General features: G+C 37.1%; 3 protein-coding genes across 24 annotated transcripts; 1 reads left to right on the plus strand and 2 right to left on the minus strand.

Moving 5' to 3' along the window:
- Positions 1–4: 4 nt before the first annotated feature.
- zgc:56095 (Ferritin, lower subunit-like) lies at positions 5–2,125 on the minus strand. Its single transcript, XM_022220016.2, has 5 exons — positions 1,982–2,125; positions 1,273–1,376; positions 982–1,128; positions 753–878; positions 5–544 (listed from the first exon to the last, which is right to left on the minus strand). The coding sequence occupies exons 2-5, from the start codon at positions 1,372–1,374 to the stop codon at positions 395–397; spliced, it is 525 nt and encodes a 174-aa protein (XP_022075708.1). The 5' UTR covers positions 1,375–1,376; positions 1,982–2,125; the 3' UTR covers positions 5–394.
- LOC110969703 (protein tyrosine phosphatase receptor type H) lies at positions 439–20,741 on the plus strand. Of its 22 annotated transcripts, none has more exons than XM_051939441.1 (23): positions 439–563; positions 6,092–6,149; positions 6,633–6,902; positions 7,584–7,853; positions 8,835–9,104; positions 9,784–10,053; positions 11,035–11,304; positions 11,984–12,253; positions 13,234–13,503; positions 14,184–14,453; positions 14,739–14,993; positions 15,184–15,414; positions 15,852–16,118; positions 16,374–16,467; positions 16,565–16,615; positions 16,819–16,900; positions 17,065–17,155; positions 17,273–17,343; positions 17,677–17,811; positions 17,997–18,119; positions 18,355–18,515; positions 19,532–19,667; positions 20,271–20,741. In XM_051939441.1, exons 1-23 carry the CDS (start codon positions 495–497, stop codon positions 20,397–20,399), a joined length of 4,113 nt encoding a protein of 1,370 aa, XP_051795401.1. In that variant the 5' UTR covers positions 439–494; the 3' UTR covers positions 20,400–20,741. The 22 variants fall into 22 exon arrangements, with proteins under 22 accessions (XP_051795401.1, XP_051795403.1, XP_051795409.1 ...); XM_051939443.1 differs by having other exon boundaries at positions 16,568–16,615; XM_051939449.1 differs by having other exon boundaries at positions 11,984–12,009; positions 13,260–13,503.
- On the minus strand, positions 20,651–22,832 carry si:dkey-197c15.6 (putative nuclease HARBI1). The gene is made up of 2 exons (XM_022219970.2): positions 21,782–22,832; positions 20,651–21,320 (listed from the first exon to the last, which is right to left on the minus strand). The coding sequence occupies exons 1-2, from the start codon at positions 22,467–22,469 to the stop codon at positions 20,893–20,895; spliced, it is 1,116 nt and encodes a 371-aa protein (XP_022075662.2). The 5' UTR covers positions 22,470–22,832; the 3' UTR covers positions 20,651–20,892.
- Between the last annotated feature and the right edge of the window lie 1,957 nt (positions 22,833–24,789).

The following is a 24,789-nucleotide window of genomic DNA, read 5'->3' on the forward strand; positions in this document are numbered from 1 at the left end:
ACTATGGAATTCCAAAAGGTAAAATTTATTAAAATCATTTTCTTTGACCCAAATTGTATGCATTTTTACAAAACAGTTGTGAAGGTTGAAGCCTGTGACCTTGGAATGCATGAGATACGACACAACTGAGATGTGAACAAGTGACTTAACAGCTTAGGAAAATGGCAGTTTTAGCACCATTTTGGTGAGAACATTTTTCCACTTTTTTTTTTTTTAAAGTAAAATTGAGGTATTTGTATGCAACTTGCTCAGGAGTTCATCTCATTGGTAAACCAACGAGGTTTGTGGTAAACGGTGAAAATATTATGAAGTTTTTTTTTAACGGAAAAGAAAGCACAGTGTCTCTATGCATCTATGTAAATGAGGACCTTGTAATAACGTACTGCTGTGACCTTTACAGAGTGTGTTTATCAAAGAGGTACTCTCCCATGGAACCATGGGTCTCGGATGCAGCGAGGCGAGTCAGACTGCCAATGTAATCGCCCAGCTTCTTGATGGTGTCGTGGCTGTCGGTGAGGAAGTGCTGTTCAAGGAAGTCGCACAGCTACAAAAGACAGAAAATTGTAAGTAAAATAATTCTAGTAAGATTCCCCGAACACATACATAAGTAAGATAAAGTTAATATTTAACAGACTACTAAACACCACTCAGGTTTGCCATACTGTGATTTTACATAACACTGACAGAACAAATATTTATGTAGCGCAGTCAAACGGAACAAGCAGTACATTATCAAGTCGTGCCACACTTACATGAGGGTCAGTGTGGGTGCCACCTCTGCGGTGCACATCAAGGACACACGTGTTCATGGACTTCTGATATTCCAGGGAAAAGGACAGTGCATCCAGACCACCTCTCCAATCCTCTCTACTTGGTTTCTATGACACAAAGGTGGTAACTGAGTCAACAAATGTAACAACGAACATACAAGTCTAAACAACAGCGGTTTCAAAAGTCCACTCATTATTGACGGGGACATACAGCAATTGTCTGGAGCAAAATTCGGCCTCCCCTCATGTTCTGATATTCCAGCAGCTTCTCAGCTTGTTCCCTCTCCTTCACCGAGCGCTCCAGGAAAAAACTTGAGAAGTTTGGCAGAGCAACATCATCCCTGTCAAAATACATCCCCTACAAGAGATGATAGAAAAACAATAATTAAGGATTACTGAAAGAACACAAGATAGACATGCACACTGGATTGCACTGCAAATACTAGAAGACCAATAGTTAACTCTACTGCTTTATGACTGATTATTGTTAAAGAAATCATACCAGGGAAAGGTAGGTGTAGGATGCATTGAGTTTCAGATTGATGAGTTTGTTGATGTCGCCTTCAACCTCCGAATGAAGGTTTTGTTTGACCACAGACTGCATTTCTAAAAGACAGAAAAAACACAAAAATCACGGTACGATGGTAAACAATGTCAGAAAAGCTCCTAACATAAAACTGAAATACGTTCCTTTTTGTAGCAGAACGCAGCCCAGAATAAATACGTCTTACCTCTTATTTCTCAGGCTAACTCGACTTTCAAACGCATTTGCTCAGCCTCCTTCTGAAGTGAGCTTGATAAGGCTTCTGTGCGTATATGCTGACCACCTTTAACTCAGCCTATATTTAAGAGCTCAGTAAAACAACTGCCTCTCGTCGTCATGCGATATGAGGTAATTTGGGTTCAGATGAGATATATTATCTAAACACAGGTGTTGAGAAAGCTAAGCTAACGTTTGCACACTTTGTTAGCTGTTATGGTGGACGTTTATTGAAAGCACTTTGGCACGACAACTATAAACTAAAAGCTATCTCATCAGTTAGCTTAGCTAGTTTTAACTCTGACCAATGTTACAAGCTGGAAGCTGAGTGTTTAGCCAACATTAGTACACCATGTTACCATCAACTAAACACTAGCTAGCTAACTTACCAGTGGCAAAAGTTTATAAAGTCCACAACAGGCCAGTATCGCCTGGTTATTGTCTCGCTTACCTGGTCTGTGAAAATAACGCTACCCCACGTTGCCAAGACCACAGAAGGCGATTGTATGATCCTGTTTACACACCACGAAGAGCTGGCCCTCCTCCTTAGATAACGTTTCTTAGCGCTCTTGTGTGTTCATACTCTGTGCATCTCTACCGCCGCCATTCGAGTTGGGGGCATATGACATGTTATAACTGAGAATAATGAACGTTCAAAGCTTTCAGGCACTTTCTGAGACATGGATGATTCCGAGTCCCAGGCTCAGAAGAAAATAGATTAAATAAACAAAAAACAAAAATGAGCTCTCCATTGAAAATGTTTCCAGTCTAGGACGAGGCTTCATCCATGTCTGGAGAACTGAGCCAAACAGTCTATGAGAAAACATGGCTCGTCTTTTTTCCCCCCACCTAAATGAAAGGACTTTTACCAGAATTTTTTTTTTAAATACCAGTGACCACATACTGCTGATTCAGAATTCTGTAAGTGACACATTTCAGATCATCTTACAGAAGCAAAAACTAAACAACAAAATTATAACAATAATGTGTACAACTGGCTTCACAGTGATCGGTCCAGACAAAATTTGAGATGTGAGAGTACAGACCCTGCCCAGATAGCAAACTATGGGTGAATCAATGTTGAATCTATGTTGAGACCTAACGTCGAAATTATACAGAAAGCGCAAGGTTGATAAAATGTTGAGTCAACGTTTGCTTTTCAACCATAAATCACACTTTACCCAGATAGCAAAAGATGTTAAATCAATGTTGAATTAGGGTTAAGAAGGTTGAATTGTGGTTACGGCTGAAGACTGATGGTTGGATCAACGTTGATTCAACAACATTTTGTCAACATTGAAGTTTGTGTTTAAAAGATACCATTGAATCTACATTGTATTTTGGTTTAATTAAAATGTTTGACAGGTCAATGTTTAATTAATGTTGAATCTATGTTTGCAAACATGTAATCTATGTAAGCAAACGCTGACTCAACATTTTATCAACCTTGCGCTTTCTGTATAATTTCGACGTTAGGTCTCAACATAGATTCAACATTGATTCACCCATAGTTTGCTATCTGGGTGGTTAATATGTGATAATAAGCACTATAACAGACACGTGTATGTATGTGAGCAGGGGTTGAGTTTCAAATAAGTCCTGCTGTGAAGGAGAAATGAGTGAAAGTACTGAGTGAGATGTAATGTGGTGGCAGGAATTAGGAGATTAGTCTGACCCCTGCCAAAGGATGATGCACAAATTTGTGACATGCAGTACTATAGCTGCAATGCAATCTATTTAGGATCTGGCATCGTGGGAACAGTTGTTATAAAAGCCATGGATGAGCATCTCAGGATCACTCAAAGAGAAATGGGCCGATTTAAAGGGCAACAGATGACTAAGCGCTACACTCCTAGAAAAAGGCTTATCAGAGTAATTGTAGGTTACAGTTATGCACCATTTAGAGTTAATTTACTTCTCTGTAAACAGGTTTTACTTCCCAGAGTAATTAGTGAAGTTCGTGAAGTCAGATTTATTCTATGCAGTTGAAACATTTCTATGTACGAACAGAAGGTTCTAAAAGGCTTATTTGGGTTGCTAACACAATCAGCAAGGAGCTCTGGGTCCTTAAGCATTTTTTGACAGTCAGGGTTGTTTAAATTCTGCCATCAACATTTGTGAAGTTTTTGAAAACTTGAAGAAATTTAAGTTTTGTTTGGATTAAGACTCAAAAACATGATACCAATATTACTTATATATATTAATAATTTTAGAGTTTCTGCCTTAAAATGCCGTTAAAAGCAAATTATATAGGTGGGGAGCAAACTAAATCATAAAATAATATAGTTTTGTGTAAATGTTAAATGAATATGCCTTTTCTAAAAGGGTTATGTGTTAGAACAGGCTTAGTATCTAACACGGAAGCTCATTACAGTTGCTCTGTTTACCAGTACAATTTTCCAATATTAACATATGAGGAAAATGATTACAGTTTATGAAAGCAAAGTTGCTTCTCATTTTTCCCCTGTGCATATCAGTAGACAACATTTTCTTTCATATATCAGCACTTTTATTGAGCACTACTCATTTTATGACACCATAAATGCTGGTGAAACTTCATGTTCCGGTACAAGTATGAAGGTTATATATGCAGTTCACAGTTCCTTACAGAGCTCAACCACAAGGAAGTTATAAATATCACAGACTCGCAAGACAGTGCAAAGAAGCCAAAAGCAAATTTGCTGTTCTGTAAAGCCAGTCCAGCTGAACACTCCTGACAGTGACTGTTTAAAGTCTAACAAAGAAATTATTATGATACTTTTTGAAATAATTTAAAAGTAAATAAATATTCATGATGAATAGTATTTTAAAGCTTTATCCGTCTTCACAAATAAGAAATGTATCTTTTATTTATCGAGAATAAAGGGACACAAGCAGTCACGAGCATAAAACTGGTATTTATAGCAGATATAAAGCAGGTGCCAGTAATAAAAAGGCAAAACGGGCGAAATGACTTGATAGATGTACCTATGACAAGCGACACACTATGACCGTTAATAAGGAAGTAAAAGGCGGGACAAAGGTCTCTGTCGTTGTACAAGGCCAAAAAGGAGAAGCAGCTATTTACTTCGTCACTTGCCAATATGAGAAAGGACCAGAGGTTACAAAAGGAGGACAGAGTCACAAATTAAAAGTCAACACCACCGGAATAAAGTTAATACTGAAGTACATCAGCAAAGGGACGGACACATTCTTGAGCAAACCTTGAGTGTTGATGTTTTTGTCAGCACGCCAGTTGGACTACCGAAAATAGAAAACTGAAGTTCATCTTGGGACAACAAAGGAATTTAAGTTCATAGTATGTTTCTAGGTTAGGTCCTTAACGACAATGAAGCGTTTGTCTGACAAAACCACCTCAGATCACTTGCTGCTGTGCGTCTTCTTGAGTCTACTTTGGGTAAGTTTTTTTTTTCTTGTTGTTGCGTTTGATTTTGATGGTGATCAGATAGTGTAGTCATATTCAAAAGGTTAACCTCAACAAAAGGAAACTCTGCAGTCAAAACCACAGTGAAGGCTCAGTGCGTGATAATCATCGCAATGGTGTTAAGACAGTGGAGTTGCTTTAACTGAAATATCACCATGTACAGACAAGAACAACAACCAAACAAACAAAAATCGCACAACACAAAAGTCATGGATTTTTTTTTCAGATGATGAAATGTGAGTTTATTTTTTTCTCGCTCACTTCCTTGGAAAAACAAAAGCATGAATAAGGAAATAATGTAAAACTTAAAGGAAGCGATATATGAAACATTTGTTGTCAGATTGATTATTGTATTTTGTAGACAAAATGATGTAGATGGTTATTATTTTTAATGTATTCTAGACAATATAGAATTTTGAATGTTATATTATGGGAAAAATACATGTCATGAAAGATATTTTAGGCCATTGTAATGCACAAAAAGCTGTGTTAAATGAATATGGTTTGCTTGTATGTAAAAAGAGAATGTTTGGGTTTTTTTTCTGAGTTAATCTTTTTACCAGCCTGTTCATTTGCATATTTTCATTGTTTTCATACTTATCCAGATTTGAAGGGAAATGAACAAAGTACTAAAGCAGTTTCCGCACCATAATTTGCATGTGACGTTCTCTGATGTTTTCTCAATTTTCCTGCACATCAGTATAATTTAGTTGCCCCTAAAAGTTTCAGAGCCCTCTTTGTGATGTGATTCTTTTTACTTGTAAAGCAGAGTACATTAGAACACATCTAAGCATTAGTGCTTTATAACACCTTGCCCAGCTGCTGTTCATTTAGGTCAGTCCAGCTGAAGAATCTAGACGCCAATTTTACCACAAAATCATCATACTTTTTAAAATTCTGAGAAAAAAAACAAACAGTATTTATCATAAATAGTATGTGAAAGTGTTGTCTGTGTTCAGTCATGCAAAATAATAAAAAAAATAATGAACACAAGGTAAAAAAAGATTTGCATGACCAAGATTACATCTGCGGAGATTCAATAGTTTGATGGTCTTCAGGCAGTTTTGCACACGGTAAGCGTTTCTGAATTTTAGGATTCTGTCAGTTTGTTTGTACTGATTCTTATTCTCTTTTTAGGGTGTAACTGACTCCACCACAACATCACCATCAAGCACTGAACCGACGACAATCACAAGTACACAACCGGCAACAAAACCACATGAGCTGGGAATGCTGTATTTCGTCTGACATTTGATCTGTTTAACTTTTAAGAAAATGAACAACCACAACATTTTGTTATACATGGCATTTGTAAATGAATTTAGATTAGTAATAGTTTTTTCTTCATGTAGTGTAATATCCTGGCTCCTCACAACACACACACATTTTATGTAGTTGAACAAAATGAGAGCAGAGCTCTGTAACAATTTATTATTATTATTATTATATTCACAGATGTGTGTTGTTTAAAACTTACAAAAACTAACATTAAATTAATCGTTTAGGGATATCCTGTCTTTTGTTAATTTGGTCTTATCTCTGATTGTGGACATGTCTATATTTTATTGGATTATTGTGCAGACTGGTGTAAATGCCAATGATGAACAGCTGTTATTGTGGTAAAAATCAACATCACACTCAACTCTTTTTCTAAAATGAAACTGTCAACTCTCTTCAGCTCCTGAGAATGTTGGAGAAGTGAAGGTGGTGGACCAGAATGAAACCAGCATAACTCTGACATGGGAAAAAGTCAACAACATCTCATATTACACCCTACGATATGATGAGAATGGAGAACCCAAAGTAGAAATTATTAATGCACCTCCTCAAGGTACATCAGTAAAATATGTGGTCTCTCCTCTGACTCCTGGGACAAAATACAGTTTCACTCTCATCACTGTGCTTGAGGGAGTGAACAGCACTGGATACAGCTTTACTGCTGTGACAGGTAGGTGATCTCTGAATATTCATTTATAGATGGAAGTTTCACTTGTGAAACGAAATTCTTCACAAAAAAATTCCTGTATTTATGTTTCTCAGTAACAGAATGGTGTTCCACATTTAATATTTTTGACTGTGAATAATTGAAATAAATTAGGCTTTTTATGTGATGAAACAACCATACAAAGAAGTTACTCACTTATTACTTTTTGACTGTAGGTTAACTACTGAAATTGAATTCGAAATTTTTTAAATCTTTCTTTAAATACAATTTATTCAACAAATTGCTGTATTTAGTTTTAACATTAGCAGAGTGATGTTACTCATTAAGTTTTTTAAATATACTTGAAGGAGCGATATCAAAATTTTATTGCCAAAAAGAATTTTCAAACAACGTTTTGCTGAGGATTTCCTTTATTTTACATCAGTATCTCCTGAAAATGAGACAACTGTTAATGCTTCAGTGAAACAAAGTTCAAATCTCAGGACTCACAAGTGAGACTAAGATCCATTTCAATCTCCTTACCGACTTTAAAAACTTCAGAAGCAGTGCTGTAAATACTCTGTGGGTACCAATAAAATATTTGTGTATTGGTGTAAATGCCAATGATGAACAACTGTTATTGTGGTTAAAAATTAACATCACACTCAACTCTTTTTCTAAAATGAAACTGTCAACTCTACTCAGCTCCTGAAAAAGTTAAAGGAGTGACGGTGGTGGACCAGAATGAAACCAGCATAACTCTGACATGGGACAAAGTCAGCAACATCTCATATTACACCCTACAATATGATGAGAATGGAGAACCCAAAGTAGAAATTATTAATGCACCTCCTCAAGGTACATCGGTAAAATATGTGGTCTCTCCTCTGACTCCTGGGACAAAATACAGTTTCACTCTCATCACTGTGCTTGAGGGAGTGAACAGCACTGGATACAGCTTTACTGCTGTGACAGGTAGGTGATCTCTGAATATTCATTTATAGATGGAAGTTTCACTTGTCAAACGAAATTCTTCACAAAAAAATTCCTGTATTTATGTTTCTCAGTAACAGAATGGTGTTCCACATTTAATATTTTTGACTGTGAATAATTGAAAAAAATTAGGCTTTTTATGTGATAAAACAGCTACACAAACTCTACATTTTGTGAGTGATTTCCTCAACTATACACGTGTCACCTGAGAATGAGACAACTGTTAGTTCATCAGGGAGACATAAAATTCCAATCTCAGGATTTATGAATTGAACTAAAATCCATTTCGATCCCCTCACTGAGTTTAAGAACAGTAGAGGCAGTGGTATGAGTCACACTGCAGTCACCAGTTAAGTGTTTTACTTCTGGCATTGGCCTACAACATGATCCAAGAAGATGTCCAATTTAAAACTTCTGAGTAAACGAAAGGCATCTCTCACTTAATACTTTTGACTGTGGGTGATTAACTACTGGAAATGAATGAAAAGTTTTTATATGTTGAAAAAATATACAAAATATATCCTGTTGTCCTCAATGATTTTTCAAGATTTAAATTAAGGTTAAATGAATGAATGTTGTTTGTAAATTAAATTAGTAACAGTTCCTTCTTCATGTAATGTTATGTTTTAGCTCTTCATGACAAATAAATTGAAATTAGTTAGACAAAAATGAACCCAAGGCTCTGTAGCAATTAAAGATCAATTTTAAAAAAATCACAAATGAGTGTTGCTCTTGTTGTGTGGCTAAATGGATTAAAACTGACAAAAAAGTAACATCAGATTTGCTATTTGGGGATATCCTGTCTTTTATTAATCAATTTTGTCTTATCTCTGATTGGACACATCTATATTTTGTTGGATTATCTTCAAATTGGTGTAAATGCCAATGATGAACTGTTATTGTGGTAAAAGTCAGCGTCACACTCAACTCTTTTTCTAAAATGAAACTGTCAACTCTTTTCAGCTCCTGAGAATGTTGGAGAAGTGAAGGTGGTGGACCAGAATGAAACCAGCATAACTCTGACATGGGAAAAAGTCAACAACATCTCATATTACACCCTACGATATGATGAGAATGGAGAACCCAAAGTAGAAAATATTGATGCATCTCTTCAAGGTAGATCAGTAGAATATGTGGTCTCGCCTCTGACTCCTGGGACAAAATACAGTTTCACTCTCATCACTGTGCTTGAGGGAGTGAACAGCACTGGATACAGCTTTACTGCTGTGACAGGTAGGTGATCTCTGAATATTCATTTATTGATGGAAGTTTCACTTGTCCAACGCAATTCATCAGAAAAATTCCTGCATTTAAGTTTTTCAGTAACAGAGTGGCGTTCCTCACTAAATGTTTTTGACTGTGAATAATTGAAGTGAATTAGGCTTTTTATTTGATGAAACAACCATACAAAGAAGTTACTCACTTATTACTTTTTGACTGTAGGTTAACTACTGAAATTGAATTTGAAATTTTTTAAATTTTTCTTTAAATACAATTTATTCAACAAATTGCTGTATTTAGTTTTAACATTAGCAGAGTGATGTTACTCATTAAGTTTTTTAAATATACTTGAAGGAGCGATATCAAAATTTTATTGCCAAAAAGAATTTTCAAACAACGTTTTGCTGAGGATTTCCTTTATTTTACATCAGTATCTCCTGAAAATGAGACAACTGTTAATGCTTCAGTGAAACAAAGTTCAAATCTCAGGACTCACAAGTGAGACTAAGATCCATTTCAATCTCCTTACCGACTTTAAAAACTTCAGAAGCAGTGCTGTAAATACTCTATGGGTACCAATAAAGTATTTGTGCATTGGTGTAAATGCCAATGATGAACAACTGTTACTGTGGTTAAAAATTAACATCACACTCAACTCTTTTTCTAAAATGAAACTGTCAACTCTACTCAGCTCCTGAAAAAGTTAAAGGAGTGACGGTGGTGGACCAGAATGAAACCAGCATAACTCTGACATGGGACAAAGTCAGCAACATCTCATATTACACCCTACGATATGATGAGAATGGAGAACCCAAAGTAGAAATTATTAATGCACCTCCTCAAGGTACATCGGTAAAATATGTGGTCTCTCCTCTGACTCCTGGGACAAAATACAGTTTCACTCTCATCACTGTGCTTGAGGGAGTGAACAGCACTGGATACAGCTTTACTGCTGTGACAGGTAAGTGATCTCTGAATATTCATTTATAGATGGAAGTTTCACTTGTCAAACGAAATTCTTCACAAAAAAATTCCTTTATTTATGTTTCTCAGTAACAGAATGGTGTTCCACATTTAATATTTTTGACTGTGAATAATTGAAAAAAATTAGGCTTTTTATGTGATAAAACAGCTACACAAACTCTACATTTTGTGAGTGATTTCCTCAACTATACACGTGTCACCTGAGAATGAGACAACTGTTAGTTCATCAGGGAGACATAAAATTCCAATCTCAGGATTTATGAATTGAACTAAAATCCATTTCGATCCCCTCACTGAGTTTAAGAACAGTAGAGGCAGTGGTATGAGTCACACTGCAGTCACCAGTTAAGTGTTTTACTTCTGGCATTGGCCTACAACATGATCCAAGAAGATGTCCAATTTAAAACTTCTGAGTAAACGAAAGGCATCTCTCACTTAATACTTTTGACTGTGGGTGATTAACTACTGGAAATGAATGAAAAGTTTTTATATGTTGAAAAAATATACAAAATATATCCTGTTGTCCTCAATGATTTTTCAAGATTTAAATTAAGGTTAAATGAATGAATGTTGTTTGTAAATTAAATTAGTAACAGTTCCTTCTTCATGTAATGTTATGTTTTAGCTCTTCATGACAAATAAATTGAAATTAGTTAGACAAAAATGAACCCAAGGCTCTGTAGCAATTAAAGATCAATTTTAAAAAAATCACAAATGAGTGTTGCTCTTGTTGTGTGGCTAAATGGATTAAAACTGACAAAAAAGTAACATCAGATTTGCTATTTGGGGATATCCTGTCTTTTATTAATCAATTTTGTCTTATCTCTGATTGGACACATCTATATTTTGTTGGATTATCTTCAAATTGGTGTAAATGCCAATGATGAACTGTTATTGTGGTAAAAGTCAGCGTCACACTCAACTCTTTTTCTAAAATGAAACTGTCAACTCTTTTCAGCTCCTGAGAATGTTGGAGAAGTGAAGGTGGTGGACCAGAATGAAACCAGCATAACTCTGACATGGGAAAAAGTCAACAACATCTCATATTACACCCTACGATATGATGAGAATGGAGAACCCAAAGTAGAAAATATTGATGCATCTCTTCAAGGTAGATCAGTAGAATATGTGGTCTCGCCTCTGACTGCTGGGACAAAATACAGTTTCACTCTCATCACTGTGCTTGAGGGAGTGAACAGCACTGGATACAGCTTTACTGCTGTGACAGGTAGGTGATCTCTGAATATTCATTTATTGATGGAAGTTTCACTTGTCCAACGCAATTCATCAGAAAAATTCCTGCATTTAAGTTTTTCAGTAACAGAGTGGCGTTCCTCACTAAATGTTTTTGACTGTGAATAATTGAAGTGAATTAGGCTTTTTATTTGATGAAACAACCATACAAAGAAGTTACTCACTTATTACTTTTTGACTGTAGGTTAACTACTGAAATTGAATTTGAAATTTTTTAAATTTTTCTTTAAATACAATTTATTCAACAAATTGCTGTATTTAGTTTTAACATTAGCAGAGTGATGTTACTCATTAAGTTTTTTAAATATACTTGAAGGAGCGATATCAAAATTTTATTGCCAAAAAGAATTTTCAAACAACGTTTTGCTGAGGATTTCCTTTATTTTACATCAGTATCTCCTGAAAATGAGACAACTGTTAATGCTTCAGTGAAACAAAGTTCAAATCTCAGGACTCACAAGTGAGACTAAGATCCATTTCAATCTCCTTACCGACTTTAAAAACTTCAGAAGCAGTGCTGTAAATACTCTGTGGGTACCAATAAAATATTTGTGTATTGGTGTAAATGCCAATGATGAACAACTGTTATTGTGGTTAAAAATTAACATCACACTCAACTCTTTTTCTAAAATGAAACTGTCAACTCTACTCAGCTCCTGAAAAAGTTAAAGGAGTGACGGTGGTGGACCAGAATGAAACCAGCATAACTCTGACATGGGACAAAGTCAGCAACATCTCATATTACACCCTACAATATGATGAGAATGGAGAACCCAAAGTAGAAATTATTAATGCACCTCCTCAAGGTACATCGGTAAAATATGTGGTCTCTCCTCTGACTCCTGGGACAAAATACAGTTTCACTCTCATCACTGTGCTTGAGGGAGTGAACAGCACTGGATACAGCTTTACTGCTGTGACAGGTAGGTGATCTCTGAATATTCATTTATAGATGGAAGTTTCACTTGTCAAACGAAATTCTTCACAAAAAAATTCCTGTATTTATGTTTCTCAGTAACAGAATGGTGTTCCACATTTAATATTTTTGACTGTGAATAATTGAAAAAAATTAGGCTTTTTATGTGATAAAACAGCTACACAAACTCTACATTTTGTGAGTGATTTCCTCAACTATACACGTGTCACCTGAGAATGAGACAACTGTTAGTTCATCAGGGAGACATAAAATTCCAATCTCAGGATTTATGAATTGAACTAAAATCCATTTCGATCCCCTCACTGAGTTTAAGAACAGTAGAGGCAGTGGTATGAGTCACACTGCAGTCACCAGTTAAGTGTTTTACTTCTGGCATTGGCCTACAACATGATCCAAGAAGATGTCCAATTTAAAACTTCTGAGTAAACGAAAGGCATCTCTCACTTAATACTTTTGACTGTGGGTGATTAACTACTGGAAATGAATGAAAAGTTTTTATATGTTGAAAAAATATACAAAATATATCCTGTTGTCCTCAATGATTTTTCAAGATTTAAATTAAGGTTAAATGAATGAATGTTGTTTGTAAATTAAATTAGTAACAGTTCCTTCTTCATGTAATGTTATGTTTTAGCTCTTCATGACAAATAAATTGAAATTAGTTAGACAAAAATGAACCCAAGGCTCTGTAGCAATTAAAGATCAATTTTAAAAAAATCACAAATGAGTGTTGCTCTTGTTGTGTGGCTAAATGGATTAAAACTGACAAAAAGTAACATCAGATTTGCTATTTGGGGATATCCTGTCTTTTATTAATCAATTTTGTCTTATCTCTGATTGGACACATCTATATTTTGTTGGATTATCTTCAAATTGGTGTAAATGCCAATGATGAACTGTTATTGTGGTAAAAGTCAGCGTCACACTCAACTCTTTTTCTAAAATGAAACTGTCAACTCTTTTCAGCTCCTGAGAATGTTGGAGAAGTGAAGGTGGTGGACCAGAATGAAACCAGCATAACTCTGACATGGGAAAAAGTCAACAACATCTCATATTACACCCTACGATATGATGAGAATGGAGAACCCAAAGTAGAAAATATTGATGCATCTCTTCAAGATACATCAGTAGAATATGTGGTCTCTCCTCTGACTGCTGGGACAAAATACAGTTTCACTCTCATCACTGTGTTTGAGGAAGTCCACAGCACTGGACACAGCTTTACTGCTGTGACAGGTAGGTGATCTCTGAATATTCATTTATTGATGGAAGTTTCACTTGTCCAACGCAATTCATCAGAAAAATTCCTGCATTTAAGTTTTTCAGTAACAGAGTGGCGTTCCTCACTAAATGTTTTTGACTGTGAATAATTGAAATAAATTAGGCTTTTTATGTGATGAAACAACCATACAAAGAAGTTACTCACTTATTACTTTTTGACTGTAGGTTAACTACTGAAATTGAATTTGAAATTTTTTAAATCTTTCTTTAAATACAATTTATTCAACAAATTGCTGTATTTAGTTTTAACATTAGCAGAGTGATGTTACTCATTAAGTTTTTTTAAATATACTTGAAGGAGCGATATCAAAATTTTATTGCCAAAAAGAATTTTCAAACAACGTTTTGCTGAGGATTTCCTTTATTTTACATCAGTATCTCCTGAAAATGAGACAACTGTTAATGCTTCAGTGAAACAAAGTTCAAATCTCAGGACTCACAAGTGAGACTAAGATCCATTTCAATCTCCTTACCGACTTTAAAAACTTCAGAAGCAGTGCTGTAAATACTCTGTGGGTACCAATAAAATATTTGTGTATTGGTGTAAATGCCAATGATGAACAACTGTTATTGTGGTTAAAAATTAACATCACACTCAACTCTTTTTCTAAAATGAAACTGTCAACTCTACTCAGCTCCTGAAAAAGTTAAAGGAGTGACGGTGGTGGACCAGAATGAAACCAGCATAACTCTGACATGGGACAAAGTCAACAACATCTCATATTACACCCTACGATATGATGAGAATGGAGAACCCAAAGTAGAAATTATTAATGCACCTCCTCAAGGTACATCGGTAAAATATGTGGTCTCTCCTCTGACTCCTGGGACAAAATACAGTTTCACTCTCATCACTGTGTTTGAGGAAGTCCACAGCACTGGATTCAGCTTTGATTCTGTGACTGGTAGGTGAGCTCTGAATATTATTTTGTATGTATTTTATATAAAGACAGCGATTGAAAGAGAAAGAAATATGAACCACATATAGATGAGTCTAAAACATCTGCTATGTTCCTATAATGCCTCGCTAAATCAGATACATTATTTCAGACTTTTCCTTTTGAAGTGGTAGCAGTAATTAGACAAACATTACATTTTATAACATGTAGTAACTGCAGTCCAAATAAAAGTGTCCAACAAATTTTACATCAAAGTTTTGTGAAGAGTGAAAGTGTCTTTCTTTTCATCAGTTCCTCTAGTGGTGGATTATGTCAATGTGACTGATCGCTCACTGACCAGCGTAACACTAACGTGGAAGAAAGTGAATAAAGCCTGGGGATACGTGCTTGAAATTAATGGAGTCAGAGAGACATTTACCCCAGATCAGTCCTCAGATGTGTCACATTCAGTCACACCTCTCAAGCCAGGAACAGCGCATAACTTCAGCCTGGTCACAGTGTTCTCTGAGCTCAACAGTACTGCCTTTAGTGGTCGTGCAGTAACAAGTATGTAGACTCCTCCCATCTGATGCACTCTTACAAACTTTTTTGCTATATTAGAATAAATTTTAGTTTACTCTCATATTGCAACAAGCCCTGTTCTGTAAACCTCATGTTACAATCCTTTTGATTGCATTTTGTGCTATAATCAACAAGTAAAGGCTCTTGTCTGCAATAATCTTCTCATTCATTTCAGCCATTGACTGTGCCAGTGTAGAATGGCATGTTAGTACCTCATCAATCCAAGGAACAGTTGAAGGCGAGTTCACGAGTGCAACCGCCACTTACAATTTACAAACTCATGTCAGTCCTGGAGGTAGAGATGTGTCTTTTACTGACCTTGTATCCGGTGCAACCTATGAGATATCTCTTAAGTATAACACATCATCAGAACTACTTGATCAGTGTCGCCACGACATAACAGTTTGTAAGTACAAATCTGTCCTACTATGACTTAATATTTGTCTACGTTTTCAACATAACTAATGTCACACACTAACGTTCTAATTTTCAAACTATACTTCACCATTAGAGATTTCAAAGTGTTTTACCTTGCTGTATTCTAACACAATAACAAAAATGAATGATGTTGTATTATGCAATGATATCTGAATCTGAATACTACAATACCTTAAGTGACAGTATTATGGTGATAATATTGCTTTTAAAACTGAATATAAGGCACTATTTTTTTTTCTGCAGTGGAGAGGAGATTTATTTAAAATTACATCCACTTTTTATGAAATCTGTCTGTCTGTAATAACTGTGTGAATTTGTAGTTTTTGGTAAGTCATAAACATTCACACCATTCTTTTGTGTGCCAAAATTTTGTGTCTGTAATTGTATCTTTTCTCCTGTTTTTAGTTCCTTCTCCCCCTTCAAACCCTCATTGTGATTACTATGGAGGTGGCTATTCTGCCTCTGTTATCTGGAACAAACCAGTTGGTGTGTGGACTACTGTGGAGGTGAACGTGACTGGGGAATCTTACAAAGTGGATGACATTGAGGAACAGAAAATCATAATACAAGGATTACAACCTGCCAGAACATATCAAGTGTCTTTAAATTCAGTGTCTGGGCACGAAAGGCGTTCTAATTCACTTGTTTTTTCATGTTCTACTGATCCGAGGGGTAAGTAAAGAGACTATATTATAATTTTTGTTTTTTTTCTGGTGTAATATTTCAACAGTATAATTACACTTTTAATTTACAGCTATTTGCCATCAATTAAATGACCTGCTTTGGTTCTTTGAACTTCTTCTTTTTTTTTTCCTTACGTGGAAAAAATTCAAATAAAGATCATGTCAAAGTGATGCAGACAAGGACTGTGCCACTTTTATCTGTTGTAAATTTCAAAGAATTTAATCATAGATTTACTTCCTGCAGGAGTCATTGCAGGCTCAGTAATTGGTGTGCTGCTTTTTTGTCTCCTGGTCTGTCTGGCTGTTTTCATTTTCCTTAAAAGACCAGACATCATCAGGTTGGTGCTGTCTCAGTGACAATTCTAAAGCTACATTATCTCGCTGAAATTTACTATGTCGAACTAAATCAGTGAAACTTTTGATTCATCCCCATAGCAGAAAAAAGCCATTCATTAGTGGATCCAAACAAACTAAAACAAAGGGCACGTAAGTACAAATCTGATGATTTGCTTATTATTTAAGGAATCCGTCACCCACAATGTTGTGAAAAAAAGTTATTTGGATTTGTATATTGAGGTACATTTTGAAGAATGTGTTATATTTTCTACATATAAAATATCCCTTAATACTTATTTTAGTAGGTGTACAAAGAGACAGGACTTCAACTTTTATTATTTTTTTTTTTTCAGATTAATTCCAGTAGCACGGTTTCCAGACCACTTCAATAAATTAAACGTGGATGACAACAGAGGTTTCAGTGAGGAATATGAGGTGAGTAAAAACATCGAATCATATTTTGTTCTTCCTCATTGTGTCTTCCTATTTTTGCATCAGACCTTAAAATTGTGCGTTTATGGTTGTGGTACTGTTTTTATTGCTTTACATTTTGCCTTTTTCTCAATTGCATGCAATGTCATCTGGCAACTTCCTTGTAGGACCTTGCTCCCGTTGGCACGAACCAAACACAAAAGGCAGCTGAGTTACCTGATAACAAAGTGAGGAATCGATTTAAGAATGTGCTGCCATGTAAGTCTGCCCTCTGACCATGCTGTTATGCAGACTGAAATGGTCTAGATCTAATAACTCATTTACTGTCTGCTCTGGTGTATTGCTATTAAATGATATGCTGTTTTCTCGTCTTAGATGACTGGTGTCGGGTGAAGCTATCTACGTTAAATGGGACCTCAGACTACATTAATGCAAATTACATGCCAGTAGGTATTACATCAAAAGTGGCAAGCCTTTAATAAAGATCTTTCTGTAATTATAGTGTCCTACTTTATAGTAAACTTACAAAAATGCTAACTTACACTGTGTAGAAGAAAGAACTTTTGAGAAGGCTGAAATGTGTCCAATGTTTAATATGTCATGTGAAGTTTCTCCAGTCTAAAGTACACATTCATTTCAATCCTCACAAGTTTTTGCTGGAATGATTTTGTGACCATAAAATGTTTTTTTTTAACTTTATACTGTGCAGTCAAGGATATGTAAGTGCTAGATAAGCATGCACATTTTATTGTTTTATTAATTTGGCAACTGCTTCTCAGGGCTACAACAGCAACAGGGAGTATATTGCCTCTCAGGGTCCTCTTCCCGCAACAGTCAATGATTTCTGGAAAATGATTTGGGAACAAAGAGTGAAAGGCATTGTCATGGTAACCAACTGCACTGAAGGAGGAAAGGTAAGTCTCGGGAAAATGTGAAAATGTTTTATTGCTACATGCTACAAAGGATGTTTGCTCATTTGGCTACTGTTTTGTCAGACGGGGAAGTTTTACATGTCCTCACAGAGTCATGTTTAACTCTCAAAAATGTGATAAAGATGCGGACTTATTTTTGCCACTCGTTTTATGTTTTATTCTTCTAGATCAAGTGTGAACAATACTGGCCTGCAGACATCAAGCCTTGCCTTTATGGAGAGCTGTTGGTCACCGTTAGATCTGAAGAACAGAACCTCAACTGGACGATCAGGGAATTTAGTGTGGAACATGTACAAAACATTTCTTAAATTCTTATGGTGTCACTACTTGAGAAAGTAAACCAAAAGCTGAACTGTGTCAGAGCTTGAATCCCAATTTTTAGAAAAATATTAAACAGTTTTTGTTGTTAATGTCACACATTTGTTCTCAAAGTGGAGAATAGTTGTACAGTACATTAATAAGCATAATTTTCAAGCCAGAACAATAATTGGAAATAAATTTCCTGTATCTGAATCTTCTTCACAGAAAAACACGTCAGAGGAACGCTCAGTGAAACATTTCCATTTCACTGCCTGGCCTGATCATGGAGTCCCGGAAGGCAGTGAAGTCCTGATCCAGTTCAGAGAACTGGTGAGACGGCACATAGAGAAAGAAGGAGCTCGGGCACCGACTGTGGTTCACTGCAGGTACTGAATTTAAAAGTTAGGGTCCAGAGGGTGGGTCAACATGAATGGCTTACTGCAATTGTATCTTATTTTAAGAAAGATCAACATTTTTTAAGATTATAAGTTGTGAGCTAGAAGGTCCTCAGGAGAGAGGAACAGGTTGGTCCCAATACCCACATTTGCAGTATTAGCAAATCATCAAGTGTGTACTTGTGTGACCTTTCCAGTAACTGCCACAGTGAGTGATGCCCCTTAAGACTGTCAGCATGTAGAGGACTACCACAACTCAATAGGACACACTTGGGTGACTCATATATACAAACACTGTACATAGCACAACCTAGCTCATATAATTTGTTGTAATGATTAGGATCAAGAATGTAGTGATATAGTTATAGTGAGATGAAAACAAAAACACATTCAGGAGCTGATTAGAGGAATTTCATTAATATTTAGAAAGGTCTGCTATACATGGAAGAGATATGGCATGATTCTCATTTGAATATTGCATCTATCACAATGTCTGACGTATTTTTCTAACTTTGGAACATATTTCAGAATGATACATTTATGTTGACCAGGTCAAATATGTATTACTAATCTTAACAGTCACATAACAAAGACAAGGCATTTGGAAATTTGCTGACTTTGTAGTATTTGGAAATGACTAATCATATTCACGGTGAGTCCAACGTTTCATAAATTTTTACTTTTTTTATGTCACATGTTGATTACTGTTGTCGAACCAGCCTGAACTAAAGCTGGGCTTGTGCAATGCTGTCAACTGTAGTGAATCATTGGATACACTTCCCTCAAAATACCACTTCATCACAGTACATCAAGAACATGAAGTGCAGTTTAAGTGTACTGAATGTTTGTATCTTTCCAACATGGAATACAGACAAGTGTCTGCTCAAAACCACGAGTGTGGGTATTGGGGCCGATCCAAGTTTCTGAGCTCAATAATAGATGCTTTTTAAATGAAATCAGAATCCACTTATGATGACACTTGCTGTGCTGTGCTCTCTCTCTCTTAGTGCTGGAGTTGGGAGGACAGGCACCATCATTGCCCTGGATGTGCTGCTTCAGCAGCTAGAGAAGGAACGAGGAGTGGGCATCAAGGAGTTTGTGCACAAGATGAGACTGAATCGTCCACACATGGTGCAGACGGAGGTAAGTTACCTCAGGCTGAGCTGTGACTTCAGCAGTTAAATACCTTTTTTGTGACACAGCTGGTAGTATAGCACAAGCAACGGCAATATGTATGTATTGCCATTATGCAGAGTTAATATAGTTGCCCATTTTCATCCTAAAATGTTTCTGTTTTCCACTGCCTCCTTTTAACTACAAGTCAGTCTGCTCGAAAATACAAATAGTTGACTTGATAAAATAGATGTCCTAGTATGAACATTTCAGTCATTTTAATAGTAAGGCGACTCATCAATTAAATTTTCACACAAACAGCATGAAACCTCAGCCATACATTACACTTCTGTTTTTTAGTGTAAGTAGACCAAAATCTTGCTATAAGTAAAGCTAGTATAAACATCACTACACCTCTGTTTTAACTATGCATTTCTGTTTCATGTGTTGCTTAATTAGGCCAATGCAACAGCCTGGACTGTGCTATTGTGAAACTCCAAAGGATTTAACCCATACTAGGGCAATTCTGCATACAATGAAGTGTCAGCCACTATCCAGTGTGTACATAAGCTCTCTAAATCTAAAGGAGTTCTGCATTTCTAATGACCAGCATTTTTGTTCATTTCCTTTCAGTCCCAGTATGTTTTCCTGCACCAATGCATCATGGACTCTCTGCAGCCAAATCAGAAGCCTGAAGACAATATATATGAGAATGCAGACTTGATATATGAAAATGCTACTGCACTCCGAGAGTTACGTTAAAACAAACTCATATCCTCCCTGCACTCAGTCTTCTATGCACTTAAAGACAAACTAATACTGATATTTAAATGCTATTTTTTCTTTCAAACTAGATATTAAACAATCACAAACTGAACTATTTACTGTATAAGCATAGCACACTTTAGATTTTAATTTAACATTTTTGTTCCTCTAATCTACATAATGTATACTAGTAATATTGCTGTTGTTGCTATTGTGTGAGGGGAAAAATACTTCAGATGACCAAATAATGTCTTAAAAATACATTTAATAACGATAACAAATGTGGGTAGAAAAGAATAAGTTGTACAAGAAATAAAATATTTTGTATTCACAAAAATACATGAATGTGTTTTTACAGAGTCAAAAACTGAGGACTGTCCCACTGAACAGACCACAACAGCAAATTCCTTCTTGGTTCCAGCATTTGTTCTTAGTGTGTGAATGATCCTCTTTGCTTGCTTCTTCAAGCAGGTCAACCCAACCACTCTGCTCACACCTCCTCCTCTGTGGTGTTCCTCTTTGTGTCCTGACTACTGGAAACATCGGAGAAGTAATCATCAATAACTTGCTGTCTGGCTTTTAGGGCCTCAGCGTTGATCTCTGCCGGTGCTGAAGGCTGCTTGACTGGATGCAGGGGCTCAGTTTTACCAGCTGGGGGTGGAGGAGGGACAGAGAACTTTTTAGCAATGTTGTGCAGCACGCTGCATGCCTTGATGATGTTTGACTGTTTATTCAAAGAACCCTCTTGCGCAAAACCAAGCTGCATCAGACACTCGAAGCGCCACTTCATGGAGCCAAGCGTTGTCCGCATGACGTCGTGGATCTTGTTGTGGGCCACGTTGAAGCGGATCTCTTTGTCATTTGCAGGTTCTGACACGGGAGTCAAAACATGTTTGCTTAAGTGGTAGCCAGATCCACCTTTAAAAGAAGCACAGGAGAAACAAAGCGTTAAAATGTTAGATATCTTTTATTCCTGGAGATGAATCTAAAGATAAAGTATGGACTGTAGATGTGACAAACTGGCCCTGCAGTGTGCCAGAAATGTTGCAAGGAAACTATTAGAGGTATCGGGTTTTTATTGTAAAGAGGATGAAGCGGGTTCAGAGCAAAACTTGCATTTTTGTGAGTTGTATTGCAAAGATGTAGAAAAGTTAGTTAGTGGACCTTCAGTTAAGATTCATTTATCAAAATTGGGTATCATTGGATTTTAATCCATTGTTGTTGGTGGCATTAATATGCAAAACGTACAGATAATTTAGAAGACAATGCTTGTGTCTACTGTAATTTAGACTTTGCACAGACAGGAGAGTGACACCAAACTGTGGGATGCATCTTTATGATCAACTCTCCATCTCATCCACCTCCTTCTCACATCTTACCAACAACCCAGAACGCTCCATGCACTTCCTCCTCCATCTGTCTTCCCTTGAACGACGATTCCCACATCTCCTGCTCACATGTGCTGCCCACACAGCACTTCTCCACACTAAGTATGTTGCCATCGGAGTCACAAATGACCTGACTGACGACTGACGTGTAACCCTGAGTGTTCACAAACGGCCTAAACGCGTCCTTCTCGTATGGAGGGGCTCTGATCTTGAAGTGCGCCGGAGCCAGGACTCCCAGCACGTTGGGGATCCCGCACAGCTTCTCGGTCTTGGCTGCGAGACTCACCCTGGCGTCGCTGGTAAGTGGGAAGGAGACGAACTGGTCGGACATCCCGGCGATGACTCCGGAGACTGTGCCGACGACAGCGGTGGGACAGTCGGTCTGAGACAGTCCGACTCTCTGTAGGACTTCGGCGGTGAAGAGTCCATGTGCGTAATAGTTGAGCGCCACCATGACCATCGCGTCCACGGACACGAGCGGCTTCTTCAGGGCGACGGTCCGCATGCGGATGCGGACAGCGTCAGCGATGAAGGCGATGCAGGGTCTGGTCAGGTGGAACATCTGGAACAAAGCTTCCTCGTCGAAATGATCAAAACAGCTCGGACTCCCGCAGTCTTCCCCTCCGTGTCTGAGCAGCTCCTCTTGCACCGCCAGCCACACCGGCCCCGCGAAGGTCATAGTTTACTGCCGCGGTGTGTTTAAATCTGACAGAAAGCACATAAGACGACCTGAAAGACTCACAACAATTAGCAAAACAGCTAAAAAAAAACCCAAACAAAATCGGTGATTGGCTGAACCAACAGTGTGCTCTTCTTCTTTCGCTTTGATGAACTGAACACTGCAGTGGCGCGTTGCTGCCCTCTGCTGTTTATATGTTGCTATTACTTCAGCTCACTTCCCTTCCTTTTTTTTAGTGCAACATTTTGCACATAGTCCAGCAACGTCTCAATCTTTCTCCAGTTTACCAGGTGGAATAAGGTGTAATAGCGAGTATCCTGGATGCACAATCAATGCTGTGGTATGGTCATTCAGAAGCAGAAATAACAAATCTAAATTTATCTTTATTTATCCCACAGTGGGGAAAGTTCACCATTATAGCAGCTCCAAGGAGAAAAAGGAATACAAAAGGAAGTACAGGATAAACTAGAACACTATATACACAGAAGATGTTTTTTCTTTTCTTTTTTTAAAAAAAGAAGACTATTTACCTGAGGATGAGGTTGAAACAGTTATTGCACATAAGTGGTATGCATATGTAAGGGTAACAAAGTGCAACAGTAACAGAGGTAGACCAGTTTATACAGCGGCATTGTAAAGTCTGACTGATGTTAGAATAAACAACCTATGGAAACGCTCCTTCTTAAACTTAGGGTGTAACAGTCTGTTGCTGAAGGCACTTCTTAACGAGTTCAGTCTGATGCAGAGGGTAGGAGGTGCTTCCTATGATAGACGACAGTTTGGCCATCTATTCTTCAGTAAAATCAAAGGAAATCTCTTCGATCATCTCAGTTAAACTGTACTTTATCACACAAAATAATTCAAATTTGAAGTGTTTGTGTTGTAGAGGTAGTTGTGTTGATCATTATCTCAACTACAGTGTCTATAAAAAGTATTCTCCCAAGCTGCCTTTCAACATTAAAGCTTGGGCTATTAACGCTCCTTCAGACTTAGACTTTGTTAATGCTCAGAGGGAAATTGTATGTAACAACAAGAAGATGGACAACACAGAATATTAGGTCAAGTATAAAGTGAAGCATAAAATAAAACAGAATCAAATATAATATCGAAAGAAAAAAATAATATATACAGAGTGCTATAGTGCCACTGAACAGGATGTGCTTTGATGTGCAATGGTATAAATAGGTGCAGAGAAGTTTACAGATGTAATGGATAACATTTAGAATATTAAGTGTCCATTACAGTGGTTTAATCAGCAGGCAGAGTGATAGTCTTTTTGTGAGCAGTCAGACTCAGACATATTAGAGAGTCTTATTGCTGTGGAGAGGAATGACCTCCTGTATGTTCCTTGAAGAAGCAGGGTTGTTTCAGCCTGTTGCTGAAGCTGCTCCTCAGATTGTCCACAGCTTTATGGAGGGAGTGGGAGGTGTTGATGGTCAGCATCCTCTGCTCCACCACCTCCTCCAGGGTGACCAGCTGACAGCCAGCCACACACTGAGCTTTCCTGATCAGTCTCTTCAGTCTGTTGACGCCCCAGAGGAGTCATATGTGTCTTGGTGGCCTCTTTCTTCCATGATCAGTCACTTTTTAAGGACAGCCTGCTCTAAGCACAGTTTCTAATGCACCATTTGCCCTGCATTTCTTGATAATGTAATTAACTTTACTTCAAGGAACAGAACAGTGACTTGGAAATGTTCATGTATCCATCCTGATGTTTCAATAACCTTACAGAGATGCTAGGAGTCTTTTCACTCTACGGTGTAGTTATAACCAGGCATACTAAGTCACCAGTGACTGGAACTTACAGATACAGGTATGTTTATACTACAATCACTTGAGACACATTAACTGCACTGATATAATCTCTATTTCGGTAACTGTGTGATGAGCAGCACCATTTGGCTGCACCTGTGTTGAACCAGGTGTGTCTCTTCAAAGGAGCTGAATCCTAAAGCAACCGCTTATTTTACATTTTAAATTATAAGATAAAGTCCTTGTGTTGTAGAAATCTAATTTCACTTGGATGTGAAAAATGATCTTTTTAGACGGCAAAGTGATTGTCAAAAATGCCAAATTAATTGTATCACGATTCAGTGTTGAAAAGCAATAAAACATACTTATTATAGGCTCTGTACCACACAATCTAAACTCTAGGCTGTATCACCTCATCCCACTCTGTTTAACCGAATTGTTGGTTTCCTTTTTTTAGAAGTCACGACACCTTCCCCCTTTACCAGCTTCCACTTTCCTCCTTGTTTGCTTAGTTATTTTCTGCACAGAACATCTCCACAGCCGGGAACAAGTGCTGACTTCCCATCTG

The sequence above is a fragment of the Acanthochromis polyacanthus genome, chromosome 19, assembly GCF_021347895.1.
Source record: "Acanthochromis polyacanthus isolate Apoly-LR-REF ecotype Palm Island chromosome 19, KAUST_Apoly_ChrSc, whole genome shotgun sequence".
In the NCBI taxonomy this organism is placed as follows: domain Eukaryota; kingdom Metazoa; phylum Chordata; class Actinopteri; family Pomacentridae; genus Acanthochromis; species Acanthochromis polyacanthus.